Source organism: Mobula birostris, chromosome 28 (genome assembly GCF_030028105.1).
Source record: "Mobula birostris isolate sMobBir1 chromosome 28, sMobBir1.hap1, whole genome shotgun sequence".
Taxonomy (NCBI): domain Eukaryota; kingdom Metazoa; phylum Chordata; class Chondrichthyes; order Myliobatiformes; family Myliobatidae; genus Mobula; species Mobula birostris.
The window spans coordinates 38132731-38160000 of NC_092397.1; the positions used below are offsets into that span (position 1 = coordinate 38132731).

Sequence of the window (27270 nt, forward strand, 5' to 3'; positions counted from 1 at the left end):
CGTTTAATCGCATATTGTGTACTGTTTGTTATCTCGTACTGATTTGTAACAGGGAAAACATCGCGCAGTATCCACCCAAATGAGATTTCTTAAGTTTGACCGGGCCAGGGGCTATCACCCCCTATATTAAGTCACTAGACGAAGTGAGAGTTACATAAGTACAGAAAGGTTAAGAGAGTTGAGGATAGATATAGGACCAATAGAAAATGATGTGGGAGACACAGAGATGGCAGAGGAACTGAATGTGTATTTTGCATCATTCTTCACTGTGGAGTGCATCTGCATTATATCAGACATTCAGGAGTGTCAGGGAAGTGAAGTACGTGCAGTGAAGGTGCTCAGGAAGCTGAACGGTCTGAGGGTGGACAAATCTCCTGGACCTGATGGAATGCACCTTCGGGTTCTGAAGGAAATAGCTGGAGAGATTGCGTAGGCATTACTAACAATCTTTCAAGAATCGATAGATTCTGGCATTGTACCGGATGACTGGAAAATTGCACATATTACTCTGCTATTTAAGGAGGGCGGAAGGCAGCAGAAAAGAAGCTATAGACCTGAAAGCCTGACTTCAGTGGTTTGGAAATTGCTGGAATCAATTGTTACTGATGAGATTACGGAGTACCGAGAGGCACATGACAAGATAGGCCAAAGCCTGCATGGTTTCCTGAAAGGAAAATCCTGCCCGACTAACCTACTACAATTCTTTGAGGAAATTACAAGTTGGGTTGACAAAGGAGATGCAGTAGATGTAGTGTACTTGGATTTTCAGTGGGCCTTTGAAAGGTGCTGCACATGAGGCTGCTTAGCAAGATAAATCCTGTGGAATTACAGGGAAGTTACTAGCATGGGTGGAATGTTGGCTGATCGGCAGAAAACAGAGAGTGGGAATAAAGGGATCTTATTCTGGCTGGCTGCCGGTTACCACTGGAGGTCCACAGGGGTCGGTGTTGAGACCACTGCTTTTTACGATATATGTCAATGACTTATATGATTAATAGATTTGTGGCTAAATCTGCTGGCAATACAAAGATAGGTGGAGGAGTGGGTAGTGATGAGGAAACAGAGTGCCGTAAGAGAGATTTAGATAGTTTCGGGGAATCTGCAAAGAAGTAGTCAATGAAATACAATGTTGGAAAGTGTATGGTCATGCATATTGGTGAAAGAAATAAACGGGCAGATGATTATTTAGATTGGGAGAGAATTCAAAATGCAGAGATGCAAAGGAACTTGGAAGTCCTTGTGCAGGATACCCTAAACATTAACATCCAGGTTGTGTCGGTGTTGAGGAATGTGAATGCAATGTTGGCGTTCATTTCTAGAAGTATAGAATATAAGAGCAGGGATGTGATGTTGAGGCTCTATAAGGCACTCGTGAGACCACACTTGGAGTATTGTGTGCAGTTTTGGGCTCCTTATTTTGGAAAGGATATAGTGACATTGGAGAGGGCTCAGAGAAGATTCACAAGAAAAATGCCAGGAATGAAAGGGTTACCATACGAGAAGCATCTGGCTTCTCTTGGGCTGTATTCCCTGGAGTTCAGGAGAATTGTGGGGGGGCGGGGTGGAATGTCATTGAGACATTCCGAACGCTGAAAGGTCTTAACAGATTAGATATGGCAAAGTTATTTCCCATGGTAGGGGAGTGTATGACGAGACAGCATGACTTCAGGATTGGAGGACATCCATTTAGAACAGAGATGAGGAGAACTGACTTTACTCAGATGGAGGTAAATTTGTGGAATTTATTGCCACAAGCAACTGTGGAGGCCAAGTCATTTAAGGCAGAGAGAGATAGGTTCTTGATTAGCCAGGGCATCAAAGGGTATGGGGAGAAGGCAGGGGAGTGGGGATGACTGGAGAATGGGATCAGCCGATGACTGAAAGGCAGAGCAGATTCAAAAAGCCGAATGGCCTACTTCTGCTCCTATATCTTATAGTCTTAATTGAGATGCCTGAGTGAATCCTTTCCCACATTCAGAACAGGTGAGTGGCACCCCCCAGTGTGAATTCTCTGATGGATTTTAAAGTCAGATGACCGAGTGAATTCCTTCCCACAATCTGAGCAGGTGAACAGGTTCTCCCTAGCGTGATTTTGGCAGTGCCTCACAAGTTTGCATGACTGAGTGAATCCCTTCCCACATTCAGAGCAGCTGAAAGGTTTCTCCCCAGTGTGAACTCGCTGATGTTTCTTGAGTTGAGCTGACTGAGTGAATCCCTTCCCACAATCTGAGCAGGTGAATGGTTTCTCCCCAGTGTGAATTCGGTAGTGCTTCACAAGGTTGCATGACTCAGTGAATCCCTTCCCACATTCAGAGCAGCTGAACGGTTTCTCCCCAGTGTGAACTCGCTGATGTACCTTCAGTTGAGATGACCGAATGAATCCCTTCCCACATTCACAGCATGTGAACGGCCTCTGCCGAGTGTGAAGTTGCCGATGTTCCTTCAGATGAGATGACCGGGCGAATCCCCTCCCACATTCAGAGCAGATGAACGGCTTCTCCCCAGTGTGAACTCGCTGATGTTCAATCAGTTGAGATTGCCAAGTGAAACCCTCCCGACATTCAGAGCAGGTGAATGGCCATTCCCCAGTGTGGACTCGCTGATGTATCTTCAGTTGAGATGACCGAGTGAATCCCTTCCCACATTCAGAGCAGGTGAATGGTTTCTCCCCAGTGTGATCTAACTGGTGTGTCAGTAGATGAGAATGCCAAATGAATCCTTTCCCACAGTCTGAGCAGGTGAACGGTCTCTCCGCAGTGTGAACAAACTGATGTACTTTCAGCTGAGCTGAATCAGTGAATCCCTTCCCACATTCTGAGCAGATGAATGGCTTTTCCACAGTGTGAATTTGCTGGTGTTTCAAGAGCTGAGATGAACGAAAGAATCCTTTCCCACATTCAGAGCAAGTGAATGGCTTCTCCCCAGTGTGAACACGCTGATGTAACTTCAGTTGAGATGACCGAGCAAATCCCTTCCCACATTCAGAGCAGGAGAATGGCTTCTCCCCAGTGTGGACTCGCTGATGCTCCTTCAGTTGAGATGACCGAGCAAATCCCTTCCCACATTCAGAGCATGTGAATGGCTTCTCCCCAGTGTGAACTCGCTGGTGTCTCTGTAGGTTGGATGAGCGAGTGAATCCCTTCCCACAGTCTGAGCAGGTGAACTGCATCTTTTCTGTGTGAACTCGCTGGAGTTCATTCAGTTGAGATGATTGAGTGAACTCTTCCCCACAGTCAGAGCAGGTGAATGGCTTCTCCCCGGTGTGAACTCGCTGGAGTTCATTCAGTTGAGATGATTGAGTGAACCCTTTCCCAGTCAGAGCAGGTGAATGGCTTCTCCCCGGTGTGAACTCGCTGGTGTCTCTGTAGGTTGGATGATTGAGTGAACCCTTCCCCACATTCAGAGCAGGTGAATGGCTTCTCCCCGGTGTGAACTCGCTGGTGTCACTGTGGCGTGGTTGAGTGTGTGAATGCCTTCCCACCGTCCGAGCAGGTCAATGTTCTCTCACTGGTGAATTTTCTGATATACCTTTGGGATCAATAACAGAATGGCTTCCTGCTTGCAGAATAGATGGAGCATCTCACTATGGTGTGAACTTGCTGATGTATCTTCAGACTGGATGACTGAGTGGTTCCCCTCCCTCACACAGAGCGGGTTAATGGCCTCTCCACACTGTGAACTCACTGGCATGTCTGAGGGTAGCCTGTGAGTGAATTTCTTCCCACACTGAGAGAAGGAGAATGATATCTCACTACGATCAAATCTCTGGCAATTCAGAAAGTTCGATGTTTGACTCCTTTGTACAATCAATGCAGTTAAAGAACTGATCTCCAGTGAACAAATGCTGGTGTGTTCTCAGCTCCCGGTTCCAGTGAATTTCACTGAGTTACAACAGAAAACTTCATTTCAGAGACAGAATACATCACCAGCTGGGATGAGATACTTCTTCATCTCCAAGGATCCACAGCAGATGTGTTGGTGTTGCAAAGAAAATATTTGTTCACTTCTTAAATATCCAGACAGAGTCAGCAAAACTGATGTGTTGTTGTGTTTGAGATTCCTGTACACAAGTGTTCTGCCATTACAAACCTGTAAAAATATTTACAAAAGACAACAAGGGGTGAAGGACAATATTTCAGGAAAGATTTTAATCTGCGGTGAGAACATAAGAAATAGGAGCGGGAGTAGGCCATCCGGCCCATCAAGCCTGCTCCACCATTGAATAAGATCATGGCTGATCTGGCCATGGACTCATCTCCACCTACCTGCCTTTTCCCCATAAGCCTTAATTCCCCTACTATACAAAAATCCATCCAACCTTGCCTTAAATACATTTACTGAGGTAGCCTCCACTCCTTCATTGGGCAGAGAAATCCACAGATTCACCACCCTCTGGGAAAAGCAGTTCCTCCTCATCTCCATCCCAAATGCCCTGAATCTTGAAGAGATATCCTCTAGTTTCCTGCCTCTATCTTATCTATTCTTTTCATAATTTTACTTATTTATGAGCATTTGGGGAAGCATAATTTGATGAGGGATGGTCAGCATGGCTCTGTCTAGGGCAGATCGTGCCTTATGAACCTGATTGAATATAACAGTAAACACTGATGAAGGTAGAGCATTGGATGTAGTGTACATGGCTTTCAGTAAGACTTCTGATAAGATTCCCCATGCGAGGCTCATTCAGAAAGTAATGAGGCAAGGATCAAAGTAGACCTTGCTTTGTGGATCCAGAACTGGCTTGCCCACAGAAGCCAAAGGTGGTTGTAGATGGTTTGTATCCTGCATGGAGGACCGCGACCAGTGGTGTTCTGCAGGGATGTGTTCTGAGACTACTTCTCTTTGTGACGTTTATAAATGATCTTGATGAGGAAGTAGAAGGGTGGGTCAGTAAGTTTGCTGAGGACACAAAAGTTGAAGGTGTTGCGAAAAGTCTGGACACTTGTTCAGAGGCTACAGCAGGACATCGATAGGATGCAGCACTGGCAGATGGGGATAAGTGTGCTGTGGTTTATTTCAGTACATCAAATACAAAGACAGAATACAATATTATGTTAGGACTCTTGTCAATGTAGAGGATCAGCGAGATCTTGGGGTCCATGTCAATTTTACACTCAAAGCTGCAGCGCTGATTGACGTTGTTGTTAATAAGGCCTTAATCAACCGTGGAACTGAGTTCAAGAGTGGTGAGGTAATGTCAAAGCTATATCAGACCTTATTTATACCCCACTTAGAGTATTGTGTTCAGTTACCTCATTACAGAAAGGATGTGGATACTACAGAAAGAGTGTAGAGGAGATTTAGAAGGATGTTGCATGGATTAGAGAACATGCCTTATGAGAATAGGTTGAGTGAACTTTGGAGCGACGGAGAATGAGAGGTGACCTGACAGATGCGTATAAGATGACGAAAGGCATTGATCGTGTGGACAGCCAGAAGCTTTTTCCTAAGGCTGAATTGCAAACACAAGGGGCATTGTTTTAAGGTGCTTGGAAGTAGGGTTAAAGGGGATGTCAGAGGTAGGTTTTTCACACAGAGAGTAGTAGGTGCATGGAATGCACTGCCAGCGATGATGGTAGAGGCAGATACCATTTTGAGAGACTGTTGGATATGTACACGGAGCTCAGGAAAACAGAGTGCAATGTGGTTGGGAAATCCGAGGCAGTTTCTAGAATAGGTTACATGGACGGCACAACACTGTGGGCCAAAGGGCCTGTAATATATTGTAGATTTCTATGTTTCTATATGCACTCATCTTCGAACAAGGCACGGATCAGACATTCTGACTGACCATCAAATTCTCAGATGGTATTCCTGTCTGTGTGAGAATGCGCTACTTCTGACTTCAATCAACCAAAGACTTGGCTCCATTTGTCTCTGCCTTTTGGTATTATTTCAAGTTCTAGTCATGTTCCACAAGACTACAAAGAGCACTTGTTAGTACATGTATGATTCTGGAGATTTATTAATTACTCCAATACCCTCCCACCAGCTGATTGACAGTGATGAACCCATGGATGGCAATGCCAATGAATATAAAGTGGATGGCAGTGGCTATTCTCATTGGACTGCGATCATATCGTTATTTACTCAGACAGAACTAAATCTGACGGAAGGTTTTATTTCCATACAGCTCTAATTGACATTTTCACTGACTGGAAGGAAAACTCTTCAACCGAGATTAACTGGGAACTATATTGTTGTTCCGAGTTACTAATCCTTGGATTTACATAGCTGAAACTCGGCAGTGTTTGGGAGATACATTCTCTCCCATTTCCTTCGACTGTACGGGAACAACGCTTGGTAGTGTCATCCATGGCTGTCTCTTTACCCAGAAGGCCCCACGAACGAGAAACCTGTCTGTCAGCCACCGAAAGCTGCAGCGATGCGCATGCGCCGCACAAACGGCGGCGGCCCGGCGCTCATCAGTCCAAATCTCCCCGGGGCCCGGGTACGGATCGTGGGGCTGAGAAAGAGGCAACGGACCGGGGCTGTCCTGGGGTGGAGGAACAGTGCGCCAGGAGCTCACAGTGATAGCCTGTAAATCACGGTTCATACGCCGCTGATTAATTCCCACCCGGAGACGCCTCCTACCTGCGGCCGAAACCCGTGAGCCTCTCGTTTACTGAGCGCATGCGCGATAGTTGGGACCAACTCAGACCTCTGCGCATGCGCGTGTGAGCAAACAGCGAAAATCTGCAGATGTGGAAATTCAAGCGACAGACGGAAAATGCTGGAGGAAAATCAGGCGGGCAGCAACTATGGAGAGGAGTGAACAGGCGGCGTTTCAGACCGAGACCTTCTTGAGGACTGGAAAGGAAGGGAGGGAGTAAGAATATGGGGCAGGTGAGGTGATAGGGTAAACTGGGAGAGGGGCAGGAGTGAAGTAAAGAGCTGGGAGGTTGATTGTTGAGAGATAAAAGGCTGGAGAATAATAATAATAATAATAAAAATACTATTGATTCCGAGTGTTAAATTCATTCGTTTCAGCTGCAAACTCTTAAAAACACAGCAAGCAGCGGGCAAACTTTACTGAAAATAAAGTGCAGAATAGTGCAGAATAATACTGTATCCGTGTGCAATAATAATGTATGAAACAATAATGCAGAGACTATTGAACTATGATGTGTGTTCACCTGTCGCAGAAAGATGAGCTGATGCATTTGTTTGGAAAGATTTTTTGTTACGATCATTGTGAGGGCGGAGCTGAGTGAGTTTGTTCAAAAGGGGTCGGTGGCTTTGCTCCCTACTCAGTAGGTCATGGAGAGGATGTTCCGGATTGTCCATACTCGATAACAGTTTGTTCAGTGACATCCACTCCACCACTCACTCGAAAGAGTCCGGGTTGTGGCCAAGGATGGATCCAACCTTTCTGATGAGTTTATTTAGTCTTTCCCAACGTAAAGCAGCAAAGAAGACTGCACTCGCTACAACAGACTGGTAAAAGATCTGCGAGATCCTTCCTCACGTGTTCAAGGATCTCGGCTTCCCTAGAAAATAGAGTCTGCTCATCCCCTTCTTTTTAACAGTCTTGGTGTTGGTTTTCCAGTCATGCCTTTTGCCGAGGCGAGCACCCAGGTATTTGTCCTCCTCCACCATCGCAACTTCTTCTCCCGGAATGTATACAGGACTTATCACAGTCCTCTTCCTCCTAAAATCTATCACCATTTCCCTGGCTTTGACCACGTTCAGGAGCAGGCGATTCTTCCCTCACTATTCCACAGAACTCTCCACCATTCCTCTGTTCTCTGAGTCCTGCCCATCTCTGATGCACCCAACTACGGTAGAGTCATCAGAGAACATCATTAACTGCCAAGAATCAGAGTAGCACTGAAAATCTGAGCTGTAGAGTGTGAACAGAAATGAAGACAGGACAGTCCCGTGTGGGGCTCCAGTGCCACTCACCTCCACCTCAGGCACAGAACCACCCAGTGGTACAAACTAGGGTCTATCTGTCAGGAAGGCAGTAATTCAGGAGATAGTGAACTGAATTTGTCTACGCCCATCCTTGCTCATAAAACGTGGCTGGATTGTATTGAACGCATTAAAGAAATCAAAAACAGTGATTCTCTCAATGCCACCAGCATCATCCTGGTGGGAGTGAGCTCTCTGAAACAGGGAGATGATGGTATCATCCACTCCCTCATGAGGTTGGTAGGGAAACTGTAGAGGGTCCGAGGTAAGTCTGGACCGGTATCTGCATCACCTTCATCACATGAGATGTGAGGGCAATTGGTCTGTAGTGATTGTCGTCATTAAGTTCAGATAATTACCATACTGGGTAAAGGACCAAGGCAGGAATTATTCCACATCTTTTTCTGACTTGGTCTCAGATTGTCAGGGTGCACCAAAATGCCAGAGAGCAGGCTCGTACGGGCTTTCAGTACCCTGGGGATGATACTGTTGGGGTCAGCAGATGTAGTCTCTCCGGCTGTCTCCTACCCTGACCTACATTCACTGTCCGTCTCCCTGATGGCCTCATCTGCACGAGGTGCACCGAGATGCAGCTCCTTAGAGACCGTGTTAGGGATCTGGAGCTGCGGCTCCATGACCTACAGCTTACTGGGGAGAGTGAAGAGGAGATGGAGAGGAGCTACAGGGAGTCAGTCACCCCGAGGGTGCAGGAGTTAGACAAGTGGGTGACGATCAGGACAACGAAGGAAAGAGCTCAGGTAGTAGAGGTGTCCCCTGTGGCCATACCCCTCAGTAATATTTTTCTCGTTATGAATACGATTGAGGGGATGACCTGACAGGACGATCATGGCGATCGGGTCTCTGGCCCTGAGCCTGGTTCTGTGGTGCAGAAGGGAAAGAGGAAGATGAGGAATACGGTAGTCATAGCGGATTCCATAGTGAGGGGAACAGACAGGAGGTTCTGTCAGCCTGATAGAGATACCCACATGGTGTGTTGCCTCCCAGGTGCCAGGGTACGGGATGTCTCGGATCGGGTGCAGAATGTTCTGAAGGGAGAGGGTGAACAGCCAGAAGTCCTGGTACATGTTGGTACCAATGACATAGGTAGAAAAAGGGAAGAGGTCCTGAAGAGAGAATTTAGGGAGTTAGGCAGGAAGCTCAAAAGCAGGACCTCTGGGGTAGTAATCTCGGGATTGCTGCCTGTGCCATGTGCCAGTGAGTGCAAGAATAGCATGATCAGGCGTATTAATGTGTGGCTGAGTGTCACAATGGTGGTGGTGGGGGTGGGCATTGGGAGCAAGGGTGGATCCAAATACAAGACACATCTTGTGTGGTTAATTAAATTAAGTTTATTGTTTGCTACCAGGAGAGCAAAGCGGAAGCTGGAATAGCGAACTGGACAAGGACTCAGGACTACGACTATGCTGGGGCAAGGGTCTGGGCTAGGACTCGGAATAGGATCCCAGAATCAGAGGCGATATGAAGAGGCTACGGTATGGACTCTGAGTCAGGGACTGGGCAAGGACCCAGTATCTGGGACTTGCCTAGGGTTCGGACCCCAGAACCAGGCATGGACATGCCATGGGCTAGGGAGAGGAGGAACATGGAAAAAAAACAGAGCCTCGGTCTCGGGACAGCAGGCACATAGAACCATGGACACATACACAGAACAGAGAGCCGGGACCCCTCCTTGGGTACAGGACATAGGGCCGGGACTCACACACAGAACAGAGAGCCGGGACCCCTCCTTGGGTACAGGACATAGGGCCGGGACTCACACACAGAACACAGAGTCTGGACCCCTCCTTGGGTACAGGACATAGGGCCGGGACTCACACACAGAACAGAGAGCCGGGACCCCTCCTTGGGTACAGGACATAGGGCCGGGACTCACACACAGAACAGAGAGCCGGGACCCCTCCTTGGGTACAGGACATAGGGCCGGGACTCACACACAGAACAGAGAGCCGGGACCCCTCCTTGGGTACAGGACATAGGGCCGGGACTCACACACAGAACACAGAGTCTGGACCCCTCCTTGGGTACAGGACATAGGGCCGGGACTCACACACAGAACAGAGAGCCGGGACCCCTCCTTGGGTACAGGACATAGGGCCGGGACTCACACACAGAACAGAGAGCCGGGACCCCTCCTTGGGTACAGGACATAGGGCCGGGACTCACACACAGAACACAGAGTCTGGACCCCTCCTTGGGTACAGGACATAGGGCCGGGACTCACACACAGAACAGAGAGCCGGGACCCCTCCTTGGGTACAGGACATAGGGCCGGGACTCACACACAGAACAGAGAGCCGGGACCCCTCCTTGGGTACAGGACATAGGGCCGGGACTCACACACAGAACACAGAGTCTGGACCCCTCCTTGGGTACAGGACATAGGGCCGGGACTCACACACAGAACAGAGAGCCGGGACCCCTCCTTGGGTACAGGACATAGGGCCGGGACTCACACACAGAACACAGAGTCTGGACCCCTCCTTGGGTACAGGACATAGGGCCGGGACTCACACACAGAACAGAGAGCCGGGACCCCTCCTTGGGTACAGGACATAGGGCTAGGACTCACACACAGAACACAGAGTCTGGACCCCTCCTTGGGTACAGGACATAGGGCCGGGACTCACACACAGAACAGAGAGCCGGGACCCCTCCTTGGGTACAGGAAATAGGGCCGGGACTCACACACAGAACACAGAGTCTGGACCCCTCCTTGGGTACAGGACATAGGGCCGGGACTCACACACAGAACAGAGAGCCGGGACCCCTCCTTGGGTACAGGACATAGGGCCGGGACTCACACACAGAACACAGAGTCTGGACCCCTCCTTGGGTACAGGACATAGGGCCGGGACTCACACACAGAACAGAGAGCCGGGACCCCTCCTTGGGTACAGGACATAGGGCCGGGACTCACACACAGAACAGAGAGCCGGGACCCCTCCTTGGGTACAGGACATAGGGCCGGGACTCACACACAGAACACAGAGTCTGGACCCCTCCTTGGGTACAGGACATAGGGCCGGGACTCACACACAGAACACAGAGTCTGGACCCCTCCTTGGGTACAGGACATAGGGCCGGGACTCACACACAGAACAGAGAGCCGGGACCCCTCCTTGGGTACAGGACATAGGGCCGGGACTCACACACAGAACACAGAGTCTGGACCCCTCCTTGGGTACAGGACATAGGGCCGGGACTCACACACAGAACAGAGAGCCGGGGCCCCTCCTTGGGTACAGGACATAGGGCCGGGACTCACACACAGAACAGAGAGCCGGGACCCCTCCTTGGGTACAGGACATAGGGCCGGGACTCACACACAGAACAGAGAGCCGGGACCCCTCCTTGGGTACAGGACATAGGGCCGGGACTCACACACAGAACAGAGAGCCGGGACCCCTCCTTGGGTACAGGACATAGGGCCGGGACTCACACACAGAACAGAGAGCCGGGACCCCTCCTTGGGTACAGGACATAGGGCCGGGACTCACACACAGAACACAGAGTCTGGACCCCTCCTTGGGTACAGGACATAGGGCCGGGACTCACACACAGAACACAGAGTCTGGACCCCTCCTTGGGTACAGGACATAGGGCCGGGACTCACACACAGAACAGAGAGCCGGGACCCCTCCTTGGGTACAGGACATAGGGCCGGGACTCACACACAGAACAGAGAGCCGGGACCCCTCCTTGGGTACAGGACATAGGGCCGGGACTCACACACAGAACAGAGAGCCGGGACCCCTCCTTGGGTACAGGACATAGGGCCGGGACTCACACACAGAACAGAGAGCCGGGACCCCTCCTTGGGTACAGGACATAGGGCCGGGACTCACACACAGAACAGAGAGCCGGGACCCCTCCTTGGGTACAGGACATAGGGCCGGGACTCACACACAGAACAGAGAGCCGGGACCCCTCCTTGGGTACAGGACATAGGGCCGGGACTCACACACAGAACAGAGAGTCTGGACCCCTCCTTGGGTACAGGACATAGGGCCGGGACTCACACACAGAACAGAGAGCCGGGACCCCTCCTTGGGTACAGGACATAGGGCCGGGACTCACACACAGAACAGAGAGTCTGGACCCCTCCTTGGGTACAGGACATAGGGCTAGGACTCACACACAGAACACAGAGTCTGGACCCCTCCTTGGGTACAGGACATAGGGCCGGGACTCACACACAGAACAGAGAGCCAGGACCCCTCCTTGGGTACAGGACATAGGGCCGGGACTCACACACAGAACACAGAGTCTGGACCCCTCCTTGGGTACAGGACATAGGGCCGGGACTCACACACAGAACAGAGAGCCGGGACCCCTCCTTGGGTACAGGACATAGGGCCGGGACTCACACACAGAACAGAGAGCCGGGACCCCTCCTTGGGTACAGGACATAGGGCCGGGACTCACACACAGAACACAGAGTCTGGACCCCTCCTTGGGTACAGGACATAGGGCCGGGACTCACACACAGAACACAGAGTCTGGACCCCTCCTTGGGTACAGGACATAGGGCCGGGACTCACACACAGAACAGAGAGCCGGGACCCCTCCTTGGGTACAGGACATAGGGCCGGGACTCACACACAGAACACAGAGTCTGGACCCCTCCTTGGGTACAGGACATAGGGCCGGGACTCACACACAGAACACAGAGTCTGGACCCCTCCTTGGGTACAGGACATAGGGCCGGGACTCACACACAGAACAGAGAGCTGGGACCCCTCCTTGGGTACAGGACATAGGGCCGGGACTCACACACAGAACACAGAGTCTGGACCCCTCCTTGGGTACAGGACATAGGGCCGGGACTCACACACAGAACAGAGAGCCGGGACCCCTCCTTGGGTACAGGACATAGGGCCGGGACTCACACACAGAACAGAGAGCCGGGACCCCTCCTTGGGTACAGGACATAGGGCCGGGACTCACACACAGAACACAGAGTCTGGACCCCTCCTTGGGTACAGGACATAGGGCCGGGACTCACACACAGAACAGAGAGCCGGGACCCCTCCTTGGGTACAGGACATAGGGCCGGGACTCACACACAGAACAGAGAGCCGGGACCCCTCCTTGGGTACAGGACATAGGGCCGGGACTCACACACAGAACACAGAGTCTGGACCCCTCCTTGGGTACAGGACATAGGGCCGGGACTCACACACAGAACACAGAGTCTGGACCCCTCCTTGGGTACAGGACATAGGGCTAGGACTCACACACAGAACACAGAGTCTGGACCCCTCCTTGGGTACAGGACATAGGGCCGGGACTCACACACAGAACAGAGAGCCGGGACCCCTCCTTGGGTACAGGACATAGGGCTAGGACTCACACACAGAACACAGAGTCTGGACCCCTCCTTGGGTACAGGACATAGGGCCGGGACTCACACACAGAACAGAGAGCCGGGACCCCTCCTTGGGTACAGGACATAGGGCCGGGACTCACACACAGAACAGAGAGTCTGGACCCCTCCTTGGGTACAGGACATAGGGCCGGGACTCACACACAGAACACAGAGTCTGGACCCCTCCTTGGGTACAGGACATAGGGCCGGGACTCACACACAGAACACAGAGTCTGGACCCCTCCTTGGGTACAGGACATAGGGCCGGGACTCACACACAGAACACAGAGCCGGGACCCCTCCTTGGGTACAGGACATAGGGCCGGGACTCACACACAGAACAGAGAGCCGGGGCCCCTCCTTGGGTACAGGACATAGGGCCGGGACTCACACACAGAACAGAGAGCCGGGACCCCTCCTTGGGTACAGGACATAGGGCCGGGACTCACACACAGAACAGAGAGCCGGGACCCCTCCTTGGGTACAGGACATAGGGCCGAGACTCACACACAGAACAGAGAGCCGGGACCCCTCCTTGGGTACAGGACATAGGGCCGGGACTCACACACAGAACAGAGAGCCGGGACCCCTCCTTGGGTACAGGACATAGGGCCGGGACTCACACACAGAACAGAGAGCCGGGACCCCTCCTTGGGTACAGGACATAGGGCCGGGACTCACACACAGAACACAGAGTCTGGACCCCTCCTTGGGTACAGGACATAGGGCCGGGACTCACACACAGAACACAGAGCTGGGACCCCTCCTTGGGTACAGGACATAGGGCCGGGACTCACACACAGAACAGAGAGCCGGGACCCCTCCTTGGGTACAGGACATAGGGCCGGGACTCACACACAGAACAGAGAGCCGGGACCCCTCCTTGGGTACAGGACATAGGGCCGGGACTCACACACAGAACACAGAGCCGGGACCCCTCCTTGGGTACAGGACATAGGGCCGGGACTCACACACAGAACAGAGAGCCGGGACCCCTCCTTGGGTACAGGACATAGGGCCGGGACTCACACACAGAACACAGAGTCTGGACCCCTCCTTGGGTACAGGACATAGGGCCGGGACTCACACACAGAACAGAGAGCCGGGACCCCTCCCTGGGTACAGGACATAGGGCCGGGACTCACACACAGAACACAGAGTCTGGACCCCTCCTTGGGTACAGGACATAGGGCCGGGACTCACACACAGAACAGAGAGCCGGGACCCCTCCTTGGGTACAGGACATAGGGCCGGGACTCACACACAGAACAGAGAGCCGGGACCCCTCCTTGGGTACAGGACATAGGGCCGGGACTCACACACAGAACAGAGAGCCGGGACCCCTCCTTGGGTACAGGACATAGGGCCGGGACTCACACACAGAACAGAGAGCCGGGACCCCTCCTTGGGTACAGGACATAGGGCCGGGACTCACACACAGAACAGAGAGCCGGGACCCCTCCCTGGGTACAGGACATAGGGCCGGGACTCACACACAGAACAGAGAGTCTGGACCCCTCCTTGGGTACAGGACATAGGGCCGGGACTCACACACAGAACAGAGAGCCGGGACCCCTCCTTGGGTACAGGACATAGGGCCGGGACTCACACACAGAACAGAGAGCCGGGACCCCTCCTTGGGTACAGGACATAGGGCCGGGACTCACACACAGAACAGAGAGCCGGGACCCCTCCTTGGGTACAGGACATAGGGCCGGGACTCACACACAGAACACAGAGTCTGGACCCCTCCTTGGGTACAGGACATAGGGCCGGGACTCACACACAGAACAGAGAGCCGGGACCCCTCCTTGGGTACAGGACATAGGGCCGGGACTCACACACAGAACAGAGAGTCTGGACCCCTCCTTGGGTACAGGACATAGGGCCGGGACTCACACACAGAACACAGAGCCGGGACCCCACCTTGGGTACAGGACATAGGGCCGGGACTCACACACAGAACACAGAGTCTGGACCCCTCCTTGGGTACAGGACATAGGGCCGGGACTCACACACAGAACAGAGAGCCGGGACCCCTCCTTGGGTACAGGACATAGGGCCGGGACTCACACACAGTACACAGAGTCTGGACCCCTCCTTGGGTACAGGACATAGGGCCGGGACTCACACACAGAACAGAGAGCCGGGACCCCTCCTTGGGTACAGGACATAGGGCCGGGACTCACACACAGAACAGAGAGCCGGGACCCCTCCTTGGGTACAGGACATAGGGCCGGGACTCACACACAGAACACAGAGTCTGGACCCCTCCTTGGGTACAGGACATAGGGCCGGGACTCACACACAGAACAGAGAGCCGGGACCCCTCCTTGGGTACAGGACATAGGGCCGGGACTCACACACAGAACACAGAGTCTGGACCCCTCCTTGGGTACAGGACATAGGGCCGGGACTCACACACAGAACAGAGAGCCGGGGCCCCTCCTTGGGTACAGGACATAGGGCCGGGACTCACACACAGAACACAGAGTCTGGACCCCTCCTTGGGTACAGGACATAGGGCCGGGACTCACACACAGAACACAGAGTCTGGACCCCTCCTTGGGTACAGGACATAGGGCCGGGACTCACACACAGAACAGAGAGCCGGGACCCCTCCTTGGGTACAGGACATAGGGCCGGGACTCACACACAGAACAGAGAGCCGGGACCCCTCCTTGGGTACAGGACATAGGGCCGGGACTCACACACAGAACACAGAGCCGGGACCCCTCCTTGGGTACAGGACATAGGGCCGGGACTCACACACAGAACAGAGAGCCGGGACCCCTCCTTGGGTACAGGACATAGGGCCGGGACTCACACACAGAACAGAGAGCCGGGACCCCTCCTTGGGTACAGGACATAGGGCCGGGACTCACACACAGAACACAGAGTCTGGACCCCTCCTTGGGTACAGGACATAGGGCCGGGACTCACACACAGAACAGAGAGCCGGGACCCCTCCTTGGGTACAGGACATAGGGCCGGGACTCACACACAGAACACAGAGTCTGGACCCCTCCTTGGGTACAGGACATAGGGCCGGGACTCACACACAGAACAGAGAGTCTGGACTCCTCCTTGGGTACAGGACATAGGGCCGGGACTCACACACAGAACAGAGAGCCGGGACCCCTCCTTGGGTACAGGACATAGGGCCGGGACTCACACACAGAACACAGAGTCTGGACCCCTCCTTGGGTACAGGACATAGGGCCGGGACTCACACACAGAACAGAGAGCTGGGACCCCTCCTTGGGTACAGGACATAGGGCCGGGACTCACACACAGAACAGAGAGCCGGGACCCCTCCTTGGGTACAGGACATAGGGCCGGGACTCACACACAGAACACAGAGTCTGGACCCCTCCTTGGGTACAGGACATAGGGCCGGGACTCACACACAGAACACAGAGTCTGGACCCCTCCTTGGGTACAGGACATAGGGCCGGGACTCACACACAGAACAGAGAGCCGGGACCCCTCCTTGGGTACAGGACATAGGGCCGGGACTCACACACAGAACAGAGAGCCGGGACCCCTCCTTGGGTACAGGACATAGGGCCGGGACTCACACACAGAACAGAGAGCCGGGACCCCTCCTTGGGTACAGGACATAGGGCCAGGACTCACACACAGAACACAGAGTCTGGACCCCTACCTGGGTACAGGACATAGGGCCGGGACTCACACACAGAACAGAGAGCCGGGACCCCTCCTTGGGTACAGGACATAGGGCCGGGACTCACACACAGAACACAGAGTCTGGACCCCTCCTTGGGTACAGGACATAGGGCCGGGACTCACACACAGAACAGAGAGCCGGGACCCCTCCTTGGGTACAGGACATAGGGCCGGGACTCACACACAGAACACAGAGTCTGGACCCCTCCTTGGGTACAGGACATAGGGCCGGGACTCACACACAGAACAGAGAGCCGGGACCCCTCCTTGGGTACAGGACATAGGGCCGGGACTCACACACAGAACAGAGAGCCGGGACCCCTCCTTGGGTACAGGACATAGGGCCGGGACTCACACACAGAACAGAGAGTCTGGACCCCTCCTTGGGTACAGGACATAGGGCCGGGACTCACACACAGAACAGAGAGCCGGGACCCCTCCTTGGGTACAGGACATAGGGCCGGGACTCACACACAGAACAGAGAGTCGGGACCCCTCCTTGGGTACAGGACATAGGGCCGGGACTCATGACCCCCCGCGGGGCAACCTCAAGATGGCCTGACTTACCCCACGGAGGCGAGGACAAGACAAGACAAGACTTGACACCCCATGGGGCAACGGCATGATGGCCTGACTTACCACATGGAGGCGAGGACAAGACAAGACCAACACGAAAGAACACCAGACAGTACCTATCTAGCTCCGGCGATGGAACTAGACCGAAGTGCCGGCGGGGGCTGCAGACGAGGGCTAGAGGCGAAGGGGCAGAGAAGGGATTCAGACAAGCGGGTAGGACAGGAATCACAGACCGCCAGGGCCAGGACTTGACTCGGAACTGGGAAGCTGCTAGGGCGAGGACTTGACTCGGAACTTGGATGCGCCAGGACCAGGAATTGACTCGGTACTTGGATGTCGCCAGGGCTATGTCCTCTCACTGGTGAATTTTCTGATATACCTTTAGCATCGACGACAGAATGAATTGCTTCCCACAGTCAGAACAGGTGGAACATCTCACTATGGTGTGAACTTGCTGAGGTATCTTCAGGCTAGATGACTGAGTAGACACCCTCCCTAATATAGAGCAGGTGAATGGCCACTCCCCACTGTGAACTCACTGGCGTGTCTGCGTGTAGGCTGCGAGAGAATCCCTTCCCACACTGAGAGAAGGAGAATGATATCTCACTGCAAACAATTCTCTGGCAATTCAGAAAGTCAGACGTTTGAATCTCTTGTACAATCAATACAGTTGAAGAACTGATCTCCAGTGACCAATTGCTGGTGTGTTCTCAGTTCCCGGTTCCAGTGGCTAACATTGAGTTACAACAGAGAACTTCATTTCAGAGACAAAATATATTTCCAGCTGGGATGAGATACTTCTTCATCTCCAAGGATCGAGAACACATGTGTTGGTCTTGCAAAGAAAATATTTGGTCACTCCTTATATATCCAGACAGAGAGAGCAATTCTGACATATTGAGATTCCCATGCACAAATGTTCTGCCATTTCAAACCTGTGAAAATATTTGAAAGGACATCAATGGGTGAAGAACATTTTTTCAGGTGAGATTTTAGTCTGAATGGTGAGAACATAAGAAATAGGAGCACAGGAACGTCATCTGGCCCGTCTCCACCACCCTGCCTTTTCCCCATCACCCTTATTGTCCCTACTATTCAAAACTCTATCCAATCTTGTCTCAAATACATTTACTGAGGTAGCCTCCACTGCTTCATTGGGCAGAGAAATCCACAGATTCACCACTCTCTGGAAAAAGCAGTTCCTCCTCATCTCCATCCCAAATACCCCAAACCTTAAGGTGATGTCATATAGTTCTGGTCTCACCTACCAGGGGAAACAACTTTCCTGCCTCTATTTTATCTATCCCTTTCATAATTTTACATGTTTCTATAAGATCTTCACTCAATGTGACGTCTAGTATCATAACAATACCCAGTTCAACTCAAGTTGTGATATAGCCCAGGCTACTGTGGGAAGAGAGGGAGGAGATTGCTGAACATCTGGCGATGATCTTTGTATCATCAATAGGGATGGAAGAAGTACTCGAGGATTGTTCAAGAAGGGGAGTAGAGGTAACCCAGGAAATTATAGACCAGTAAGTCCTGCATCAGTGGTGGGCAATTTGTTGGAGAAGATCCTAAGTGGAAGGACTTATGAGCATCGGATTAGGGGTAGTCAGCACGGCTTTGTCAAGGACAGGTCATGCCTTACAAACCTGATTGAATTCTTTGAGGATGTAACAAAACATATTGATGAAGGTGGAACATTGGATGTGAACACAAAATAATCTGCAGATGCTGGGGCCAAAGCAACAGTCACAACACGCTGGAGGAACTTAGCAGGTCGGACAGCATCCGTGGAAAAGATCGGTCAACGTTTTGGTCCGAAACCCTTCGTCAGGACTGTCGAGGGAAGGGGCAGACCCTATAAAGAAGGTGGCGGGAGGGTAGGAAGGAGAAGGCTGGTACGTGGCTGTGGTAGCGGGTCTGCGTCAGGATCTGGTCGAAGAGTCGGAGAGAGGCGGAGATCACAGGGGGGAGCAGTGAGAGAGGGTCAGAGAGAGAGAAAGAGAGAGAGAGAGAGAGAGAGAGAGAGAGATGATTATTTTGTGTTTACCATTCGCTACTCCGCTGCGAAGTCTCTTCCAGGTATGCCTACCCTGAAGAAGTTTAAATCTTCTCTTCGACGGGAGTTCAGTGAGACCCTCTGGCAGAACGGTCTGACTTACCCCACGGAGGCGAGGACAAGAAGAGACAAACACCAAAGAATGACAGACAATTGCATCTCTGCATCGGGGTTGCTCCAACTCACAGTTACGGCCAGCAACCTCGGCTGGCTATGGAAACAGACGGATCCCCACCTAGCTCGGAGCGGCTGACGGCCACTCATTTGGCCCGGGAAACGGCCGAATGTATACCGCAAAGACAGCTCCGACTACCGACAGCAAGGCTCCATGAAGCGATAGTTTTCTAACGCGGCCTAAAGATGAGAAGAGGCTGCTCCAGCCTTCCACCGGCAGGTTGCTCCCAGGGGATCTTGACAAGACAAACCAGCAGCCCACACTCAACCGCAAGGCTACTTATGTTCCAAGCCCCAGGATGGGAATCAGGTGCCTATGATTAACTCATCCAACCAAGGGACCCGGAGTCCTGAGTCCACGGACCGGACCGTGAACCGGAATGCGAACTTCAAGGACCGGACCATGACAATAACCTACTCGAGGAATTCTAGAAGTACTGTACCACGTAACCCTTTAATTTTCTAAGCTCCATGTACCTATCTAAAACCCTTATTGTATTTGCCTCTACCACCTCGCTGACAGTGTATTCCACAGACCCACCATTCTTTGTGTAAAAAACTGACCTCTGACCTCTCCCGTGCAACTGCATCCAAGCACCTTAAAACCACGCCCCCTCGTGTTAGCCATTTCCGTCCTGGGAAAAAGCCTCTGGCTATCCTCACTATCAATGCCTCTCATTGCCTTACGCACCTGTATGACTTTCCTGCATGAGTTTTTCTAGGCTGAATAAACATAGAAACATAGAAAATAGGTGCAGGATGAGGCCATTCGGCCCTTCGAGCCTGCACCGCCATTCAGTATGATCATGGCTGATCAACCAACTCAGAACCCTGTACCAGCCTTCCCCTCATACCCCCTGATCCCTTTAGCCACAAGGGCCATATCTAACTCCCTCTTAAATATAGCCAATGAACTGGCCTCAACTGTTTCCTGTGGCAGAGAATTCCACAGATTCACCACTCTCTGTGTGAAGAAGTTTTTCCTAATCTCGGTCCTAAAAGGCTTCCCCTTTATCCTCAAACTGTGACCCCTCGTTCTGGACTTCCCCAACATCGGGAACAATATTCTTGCATCTAGCCTGTCCAATCCCTTTAGGATTTTATACGTTTCAATCAGATCCCCCCTCAATCTTCTAAGACGATGAGTTCACTGTGGTTTTGACGTTCTTCAGGGCTCCGGACTTTTTCTGTTATCTTCACTCGTTTCAAAGGACTGTGCCTCAGACAGCTGGGTCGTTGCAATGCGCCTCCAAAGTCTGACAGAAGACTAGCGAGTGAATCTTCGATGGAGCAGAGTCAGAAGCCAACGACTTTCCAGCACCAGTCAGGGCTTTTGGGCTCCAGAAAGAGATAGGGCCTGGAGTTTACGAGGAGTAAGAGGAATCAAACCAGAATGATGTGGCTACAAATGAAAGATTAGAAACATTTGGAAGCTGATTCATTTTTTTTAAAAAAAAAGATGGTTAATTTCTGCAAAATACTGGAGAAAATCGACAGATGTGGAGCAAATGTGGAGAGGAATGAATAGACAACATTTAGGCCGAGTCCCTTCAGCATGCCTAGACTGTGTACTCCGCTGCTGAGTTGCTGCCTGAACTGCTCAGTTCCTCCAGAATCGCGCGCGCGTGTGTGTGTGTGCTTGTGTTTGTGTGTGTGTGAGTGTGTGTGTTTGTGTGTGTCTGTGTGTGTGTGAGTGTGTGTGTGTCTGTGAGTGTGTGCTTGTGTTTGTGCGTGTGTCTGTGTGTGTGTGTGTGTTTGTGTGTGTGTGAGTGTGTGTGTTTGTGTGTGTCTGTGTGTGTCTGTGTGTGTGTGATTGTGTGTATGTGTGTGTCTCTGTGTGTGTGTGTTTGTGTGTGTGTGTGTCTGTGTGTGTGTGATTGTGTGTATGTGTGTGTCTCTGTGTGTGTGTGTTTGTGTATATGTGTGTTTATGTGTGTGTGTGCGTGAGTGTGTGTTTGTGTCTGTGTGTGTGTTTGTGAGTGTGTGTGTGTGTGTGTGTGTGTGTGTCTGTGTGTGTGTGAGTGTGTTTGTGAGTGTGTGTGTGTGTGTGTGTGTGTTTGTGTGTGTGTGTGTGTTTGTGTGTGTGTGTTTGTGTGTCTACATTTCCAGCAACTGCAGAATCTCTTGTGTTTTATATCCGCATTTCTAAGAGAGTTGTACTTGACAGGATCTTGACAGGCGAAATGCCTGTTGATATCGAGTATATTATTTATAGAAGCTGCTTTCTGCGTTAAAACAGCTGCTGAGTTTTCTACACACAAACACAGTGAGGCACGGACATGGAACCAGTGCTAATGGCACCGTGATTACCCAGAAAGCGGCGCCTTGGAAAGAACCCCATCACTGCAGCACTGATTAAATGCGCGGGCGCAGGCGTCAGGGTTGTGACGTGGCGGATACCACTCGTGCGCAGCACGCGAACGGCCTGGGAACCAGCAGCATCAGTTGAGAGCGCATCGCCGGGCGGCCGGGCTGGGGGTTTCGGCACCGACTGAGGGGCAATTGCTGAGAGTCCAGGCACCGTGGCCCGCAATCCCGGGGCAGTCCCTCTCTCTCAGCCCCACGATCCGTACTCGGGCCCCGGGGAGCTTCCGGCTGATTAGGGAATGGGAGCCGATGGTCCTGGCTGTTATGCTGCGGTACCGTCTCCCGGATGGTAGCAGCTGCAACATTCTGTGGTTGGGGTGACTCAGCTCCCCAATGATCCTACGGGTCCTTTTTACACAATAATGTAAATATCTTGGACAGTGGGAGGTTCACATCTACAGATGGGCTGGGCTGTCCTCACCACTCTCTGCAGAGTCCTGCGACTGAGGGAAGTACAGTTCCCATGCCAGGCAGTGATGCAGACCCTCAGGATGCTCTCAAGTCTGAACCTGTAGAAAGTTCTTGGAATTTGGGGAACCATACCAAACTTGTTCAACCATCTGAGGTGAAAGAGGCACTGTTGTACGTATGTACGGACCAGGTGAGATACTCAGTGATGTTTATCCGAGGAACTTGAAGCTGTTCACCCTCTCAACCCCAGATCCATTGATGTCGTTAGAGATTAGCCTGTCTCCATTCCTCCTGTAGTCTGCAACCAGCTCCTTTGTTTTTGCAACATTGAGGGAGAGGGGCAGGAATTTCAGGTCAGTAGTTTCAGGGCATGAGTTTCAGGGAAGGAGTTTCAGGGCAGGAGATTCAGGGCGGGAGTTTCAGGGCAGATGATTTAAGCCAGTAGTTTCGGGGCAGGAGATTCAGGGCAGGAGTTTCAAGGTTATCAGTTTCTGGGCAGCAGTTTCAGGTCAGTAGTTTCGGGGAATGAGTTTCAGCGCAGGAGATTCAGGACAGGAGATTCAGGGCTGGAGTTTCAGCGCAGGGGTTTCAAGGTCATCAGTTTCTGGGCAGGAGTTTCAGGTCAGTAGTTTCAGGGCATGAGTATCAGGGAAGGAGTTACAGGGCTGTAGTTTCAGGGCACGTTTTTTAGGGTAGGAGATTCAGGGCCGGAGATTCAGGGCTGGAGTTTCAGGGCAGGAGTTTCAAGGTCATCAGCTTCTGGGCAGGAGTTTCAGGTCAGTAGTTTCAGGGCATGACTTTCAGGGAAGAAGTTTCAGGGCGGGAGATTCAGGTCAATTGTTTTGGGGCATGAGTTTCAGGGTAGGAGATTCAGGGCAGGAGATTCAGGGCAGGGGTTGCAAGGTCATCAGTTTCTGGGCAGGAGTTTTAGGTCAGTAGTTTCAGGGCATTAGTTTCAGGGAAGGAGTTTCAGGGCAGTACTATCAGGGCAGGAGATCAGGGCACAATATTCAGAGCTCGAGTTTCAGGGCAGGAGTTTCACGGCATGCGATTCAGGGCTGTAGTTTCAGGGCAGGAGATTCAATGTAGGAGTTTCAGGGCAGGAGATTAAAGGCAGGACTTCAGGGCTGGAATTTTTTTGCAGGAGTTTCAGGGCATGAGTTTCAGGGAAGGAGATTCAGGGCATGAGATTCAGGGCTGTAGTTTCAGGGCAGGAGTTTCAGGGCATGAGTTTCAGGGAAGGAGATTCAGGGCATGAGATTCAGGGAAGGAAAATCATGGTAGGAGATTCAGGGCAGGAGTTTCAGGGCAGCAGATTCAGGGCACCAGTTTCAGGGCAGTTGATTCAGGGCAGGAGTTTCAGGAAAGGAGATTCACTGCAGGGGTTTCGTGGCAGGAGTTTCAAGGCATGTGTTTCAGGGTAGGACATTCAGGGAAGGAGTCTCCAGAAAGTAGTTTCAGGGCATGACATTAAGGGCTGGCGTTGCCGGGAAGGAGATTCACGGCAGGAGGATCCTGTCAGGAGTTTCAGGGCATGAGTTTCAGTGCAGGTGATTCAGGGCAGGAGTTTCAGGGCAGGAGATTCAGTGCAAAAGTTTCAGGGCAGGAATTGGAGGGTATCAGTTTATGTGCAGTGGATGCAGGGCAGGAGATTCAGAGCAGGTGATTCAGGGCAGCTGTTTCAGGGCAGGAGGTTCAGGGCTGGAGTTTCAAGGTCATCAGTTTCTGAGTGGTAGTTTCAGGTCAGTAGTTTCGGCGCATGGGTTTCTGGGTACGAGATTCAGGGCAGGTGATTCAGGGCAGCTGTTTCCGGGCCAGAGATTCAGGGTTGGAGTTTCAGGGCAGGGGTTTTCGGTCAGTAGTTTCAAGGAAGCAGTTTCAGGGTAGGAGATTCAGGGTAGGTGATTCAGGGCTGGAGATTCAGAGCTGGAGTTTCGCGGCAGGGGTTTCAACGTCATCAGTGTCTGGGCAGGAGTTTCAGGTCTGTAGTTTCAGGGCATGAATTTCAGGGAAGGAGTTTCAGGGCGGGAGATTCAGGGCAGGAATTGTAGAGAAGGAGATTCATGGCAGGAGTTTCATGTCAGGATTCTCCGGGCTTTAGTTTCAGTGCAGGAGTGCTAGGGCAGGAGATTCAGTGCAAGAGATTCAGGGCAGGAGTTTGAGGGCATCAGTTTATGTGCAGTGGATTCAGGGTGGGAGATCCAGAGCAGGTGATTCAGGGCAGCTGTTTCAGGGCAGGAGGTTCAGGGCAGGAGTTTCAAGGTCATCAGTCTCTGGGCAGCAGTTTCAGGTCCGTAGTTTCGGGGCATGATTTTCAGTTTAGGAGATTCAGGGTAGAAGATTCAGGGCTGGAGCTTCAGGGCAGGAGGTTCAGGGCAGGAGTTTCAAAGTCATCAGTTTCTGGGCAGGAGTTTCAGGTCAGTAGTTCCGGGGAAGGAGTTTCAGGGCGGGAGATTCAGGTCAATTGTTTCGGCGCATGAGTTTCCGCGTACGAGATTCAGGACAGGAGATTCAGGGCTGTAGTTTCAGAGCAGAGGTTCCAAGGTCATCAGTTTCTGGGCAGGAGTTTCGGGTCAGTAGTTTCAGGGCATGAGTTTCAGGGAAGGAGTTTCAGGTAAGTAGCTTCAGGGCATGAGCTTCAGGGAAAGAGTTTCAGGGCGGGAGATTCAGGTCAATTGTTTCGGCGCATGAATTTCCGCGTATGAGATTCAGGGCAGGAGATTCAGGGCTGGAGTTTCAAGGCATGAGTTTCAGGGAAGGAGTATCCGAGCAGTACTATCAGATCAGGATATTCAGAGCTCGAGTTTCAGGGCAGGAGTTTCACGGCACGCGATTCAGGGCTGTAGTTTCAGGGCTGGAGATTCAATGTAGGAGTTTCAGGGCAGGAGATTAAAGGCAGGGCATTCAGGGCTGGAATTTCTTTGCAGGAGTTTCAGGGCATGGGCTTCCGGGAAGGAGATTCAGGACATGAGTTTCAGGGAAGGAGTTTCTGGGCATGAGATTCAGGGAAGGAGATTCAGGACACGAGTTTCAGATCCGGAGTGTCTGGGCATGAGATTCAGGGTAGGAGAATCATGGCTGGAGGTTCAGGGCAGGAGCTTCAGGTCACCAGTTTCACGGCAGTTGATTCAGGCAGGAGTTTCAGGGAAGGAGATTCACGGAAGGGTTTTCCTGGCAGGAGTTTCAAGGCATGTGTTTCAGTGCTGGAGATTCGGGGCAGTAGTATCAGGGCAGGAATTCGGAGCTGGAGTTTCAGGTCAGGTGATCCAGAGCAGGTGTTTCATGTCAGGAGTTTCAGGGCATGATTTTCAGTGCAGATGATTCAGGGCAGGGATGTTATGGTAAGGGTTTCAGAGGAGGAGATTCAGTGCATGAGTTTCAGGGCAGGAGTTTGAGGGCAGCAGACTCAGTGCAGGAGATTCAGGGCAGTAGTATAAGGGCAGGAGATTCAGAGCAGGAGTTTCAGGGCAGGTGATTCAGGGCAGGAGTTTCAGAGTCATCAGTTTCTGGGCAGGAGTTTCAGGTCAGTAGTTTCAGGGCATGAGTTTCAGGGCAGGAGATTCAGGGTAGGAGTTTCAAGGTCATCAGTTTCTGGGCAGGAGTTTCAGGTCAGTAGTTTCAGGGCAGGAGATTCAGGGTAGGAGTTTCAAGGTCATCAGTTTCTGGGCAGGAGTTTCAGATTAGTAGTTTCGGGGAATGAGTTTCAGGGCAGGGCTTTCAAGGCATGAGTTTCAGGGAAGGAGTATCAGAGCAGTACTATCAGGGCAGGATATTCAGAGCTCGAGTTTCAGGGCAGGAGTTTCACGGCATGCGATTCAGGGCTGTAGTTTCAGGGCCGGAGATTCAATGTAGGAGTTTCAGGGCAGGAGATTAAAGGCAGGGCATTCAGGGCTGGAATTTCTTTGCAGGAGTTTCAGGGAAGGAGATTCAGGACATGAGTTTCAGGTCCGGAGTTTCTGGGCATGAGAGGGTAGGAGAATCATGGCTGGAGGTTCAGGGCAGGAGTTTCAGGGCACCAGTTTCACGGCAGTTGATTCAGGGCAGGAGTTTCAGGGAAGGAGATTCACGGAAGGGTTTTCCTGGCAGGAGTTTCAAGGCATGTGTTTCAGTGCTGGAGATTCGGGGCAGTAGTATCAGGGCAGGAATTCAGAGCTGGAGTTTCAGGTCAGGTGATTCAGAGCAGGTGTTTCATGTCAGGAGTTTCAGGGCATGAGTTTCAGTGCAGATGATTCAGGGCAGGGATGTTATGGCAGTGGTTTCAGGGGAAGAGATTCAGTGCAAGAGTTTCAGGGTAGTAGTTTGAGGGCAGCAGACTCAGTGCAGGTGATTCAGGGAAGCTGTTTCAGGACAAGAGATTCAGGGCAGGAGTTTCAGAGTCATCAGTTTCTGAGCAGGAGTTTCAGGTCAGTAGTTTCGAGGCATGAGTTTCAGTGTAGGAGATTCGGGGCCAGAGATTCAGGGCTGGAGTTTCAGGACAGGGCTTTCAAGGTCATCAGTTTCTGGCCAGGAGTTTCAGGTCAGTAATTTCGGGGAATGAGTTTCAGGGTGGGAGACTCAGGGCAGGAGATTGATGACTGGAATCTCATGTCAGGAATTTCAGGGCATGAGTTTCAGTGCAGGTAATTCAGCGCAGGGGTGTTAGGGCAGGAGTTTCTGGGGAGGAGATTCAGTGCAAGAGTTTCAG

General features: G+C 51.9%; 1 protein-coding gene across 1 annotated transcript; it reads right to left on the reverse strand.

The window, feature by feature from the left end:
* Positions 1-1913: 1913 nt before the first annotated feature.
* LOC140189223 (uncharacterized) lies at positions 1914-22265 on the reverse strand. The gene is given in 5 exon segments (XM_072245912.1): positions 1914-3317; positions 3319-3437; positions 6332-6496; positions 6595-6696; positions 22209-22265. Coding segments are annotated over 5 exon segments (1821 nt in total). The 3' UTR covers positions 1914-1939.
* Between the last annotated feature and the right edge of the window lie 5005 nt (positions 22266-27270).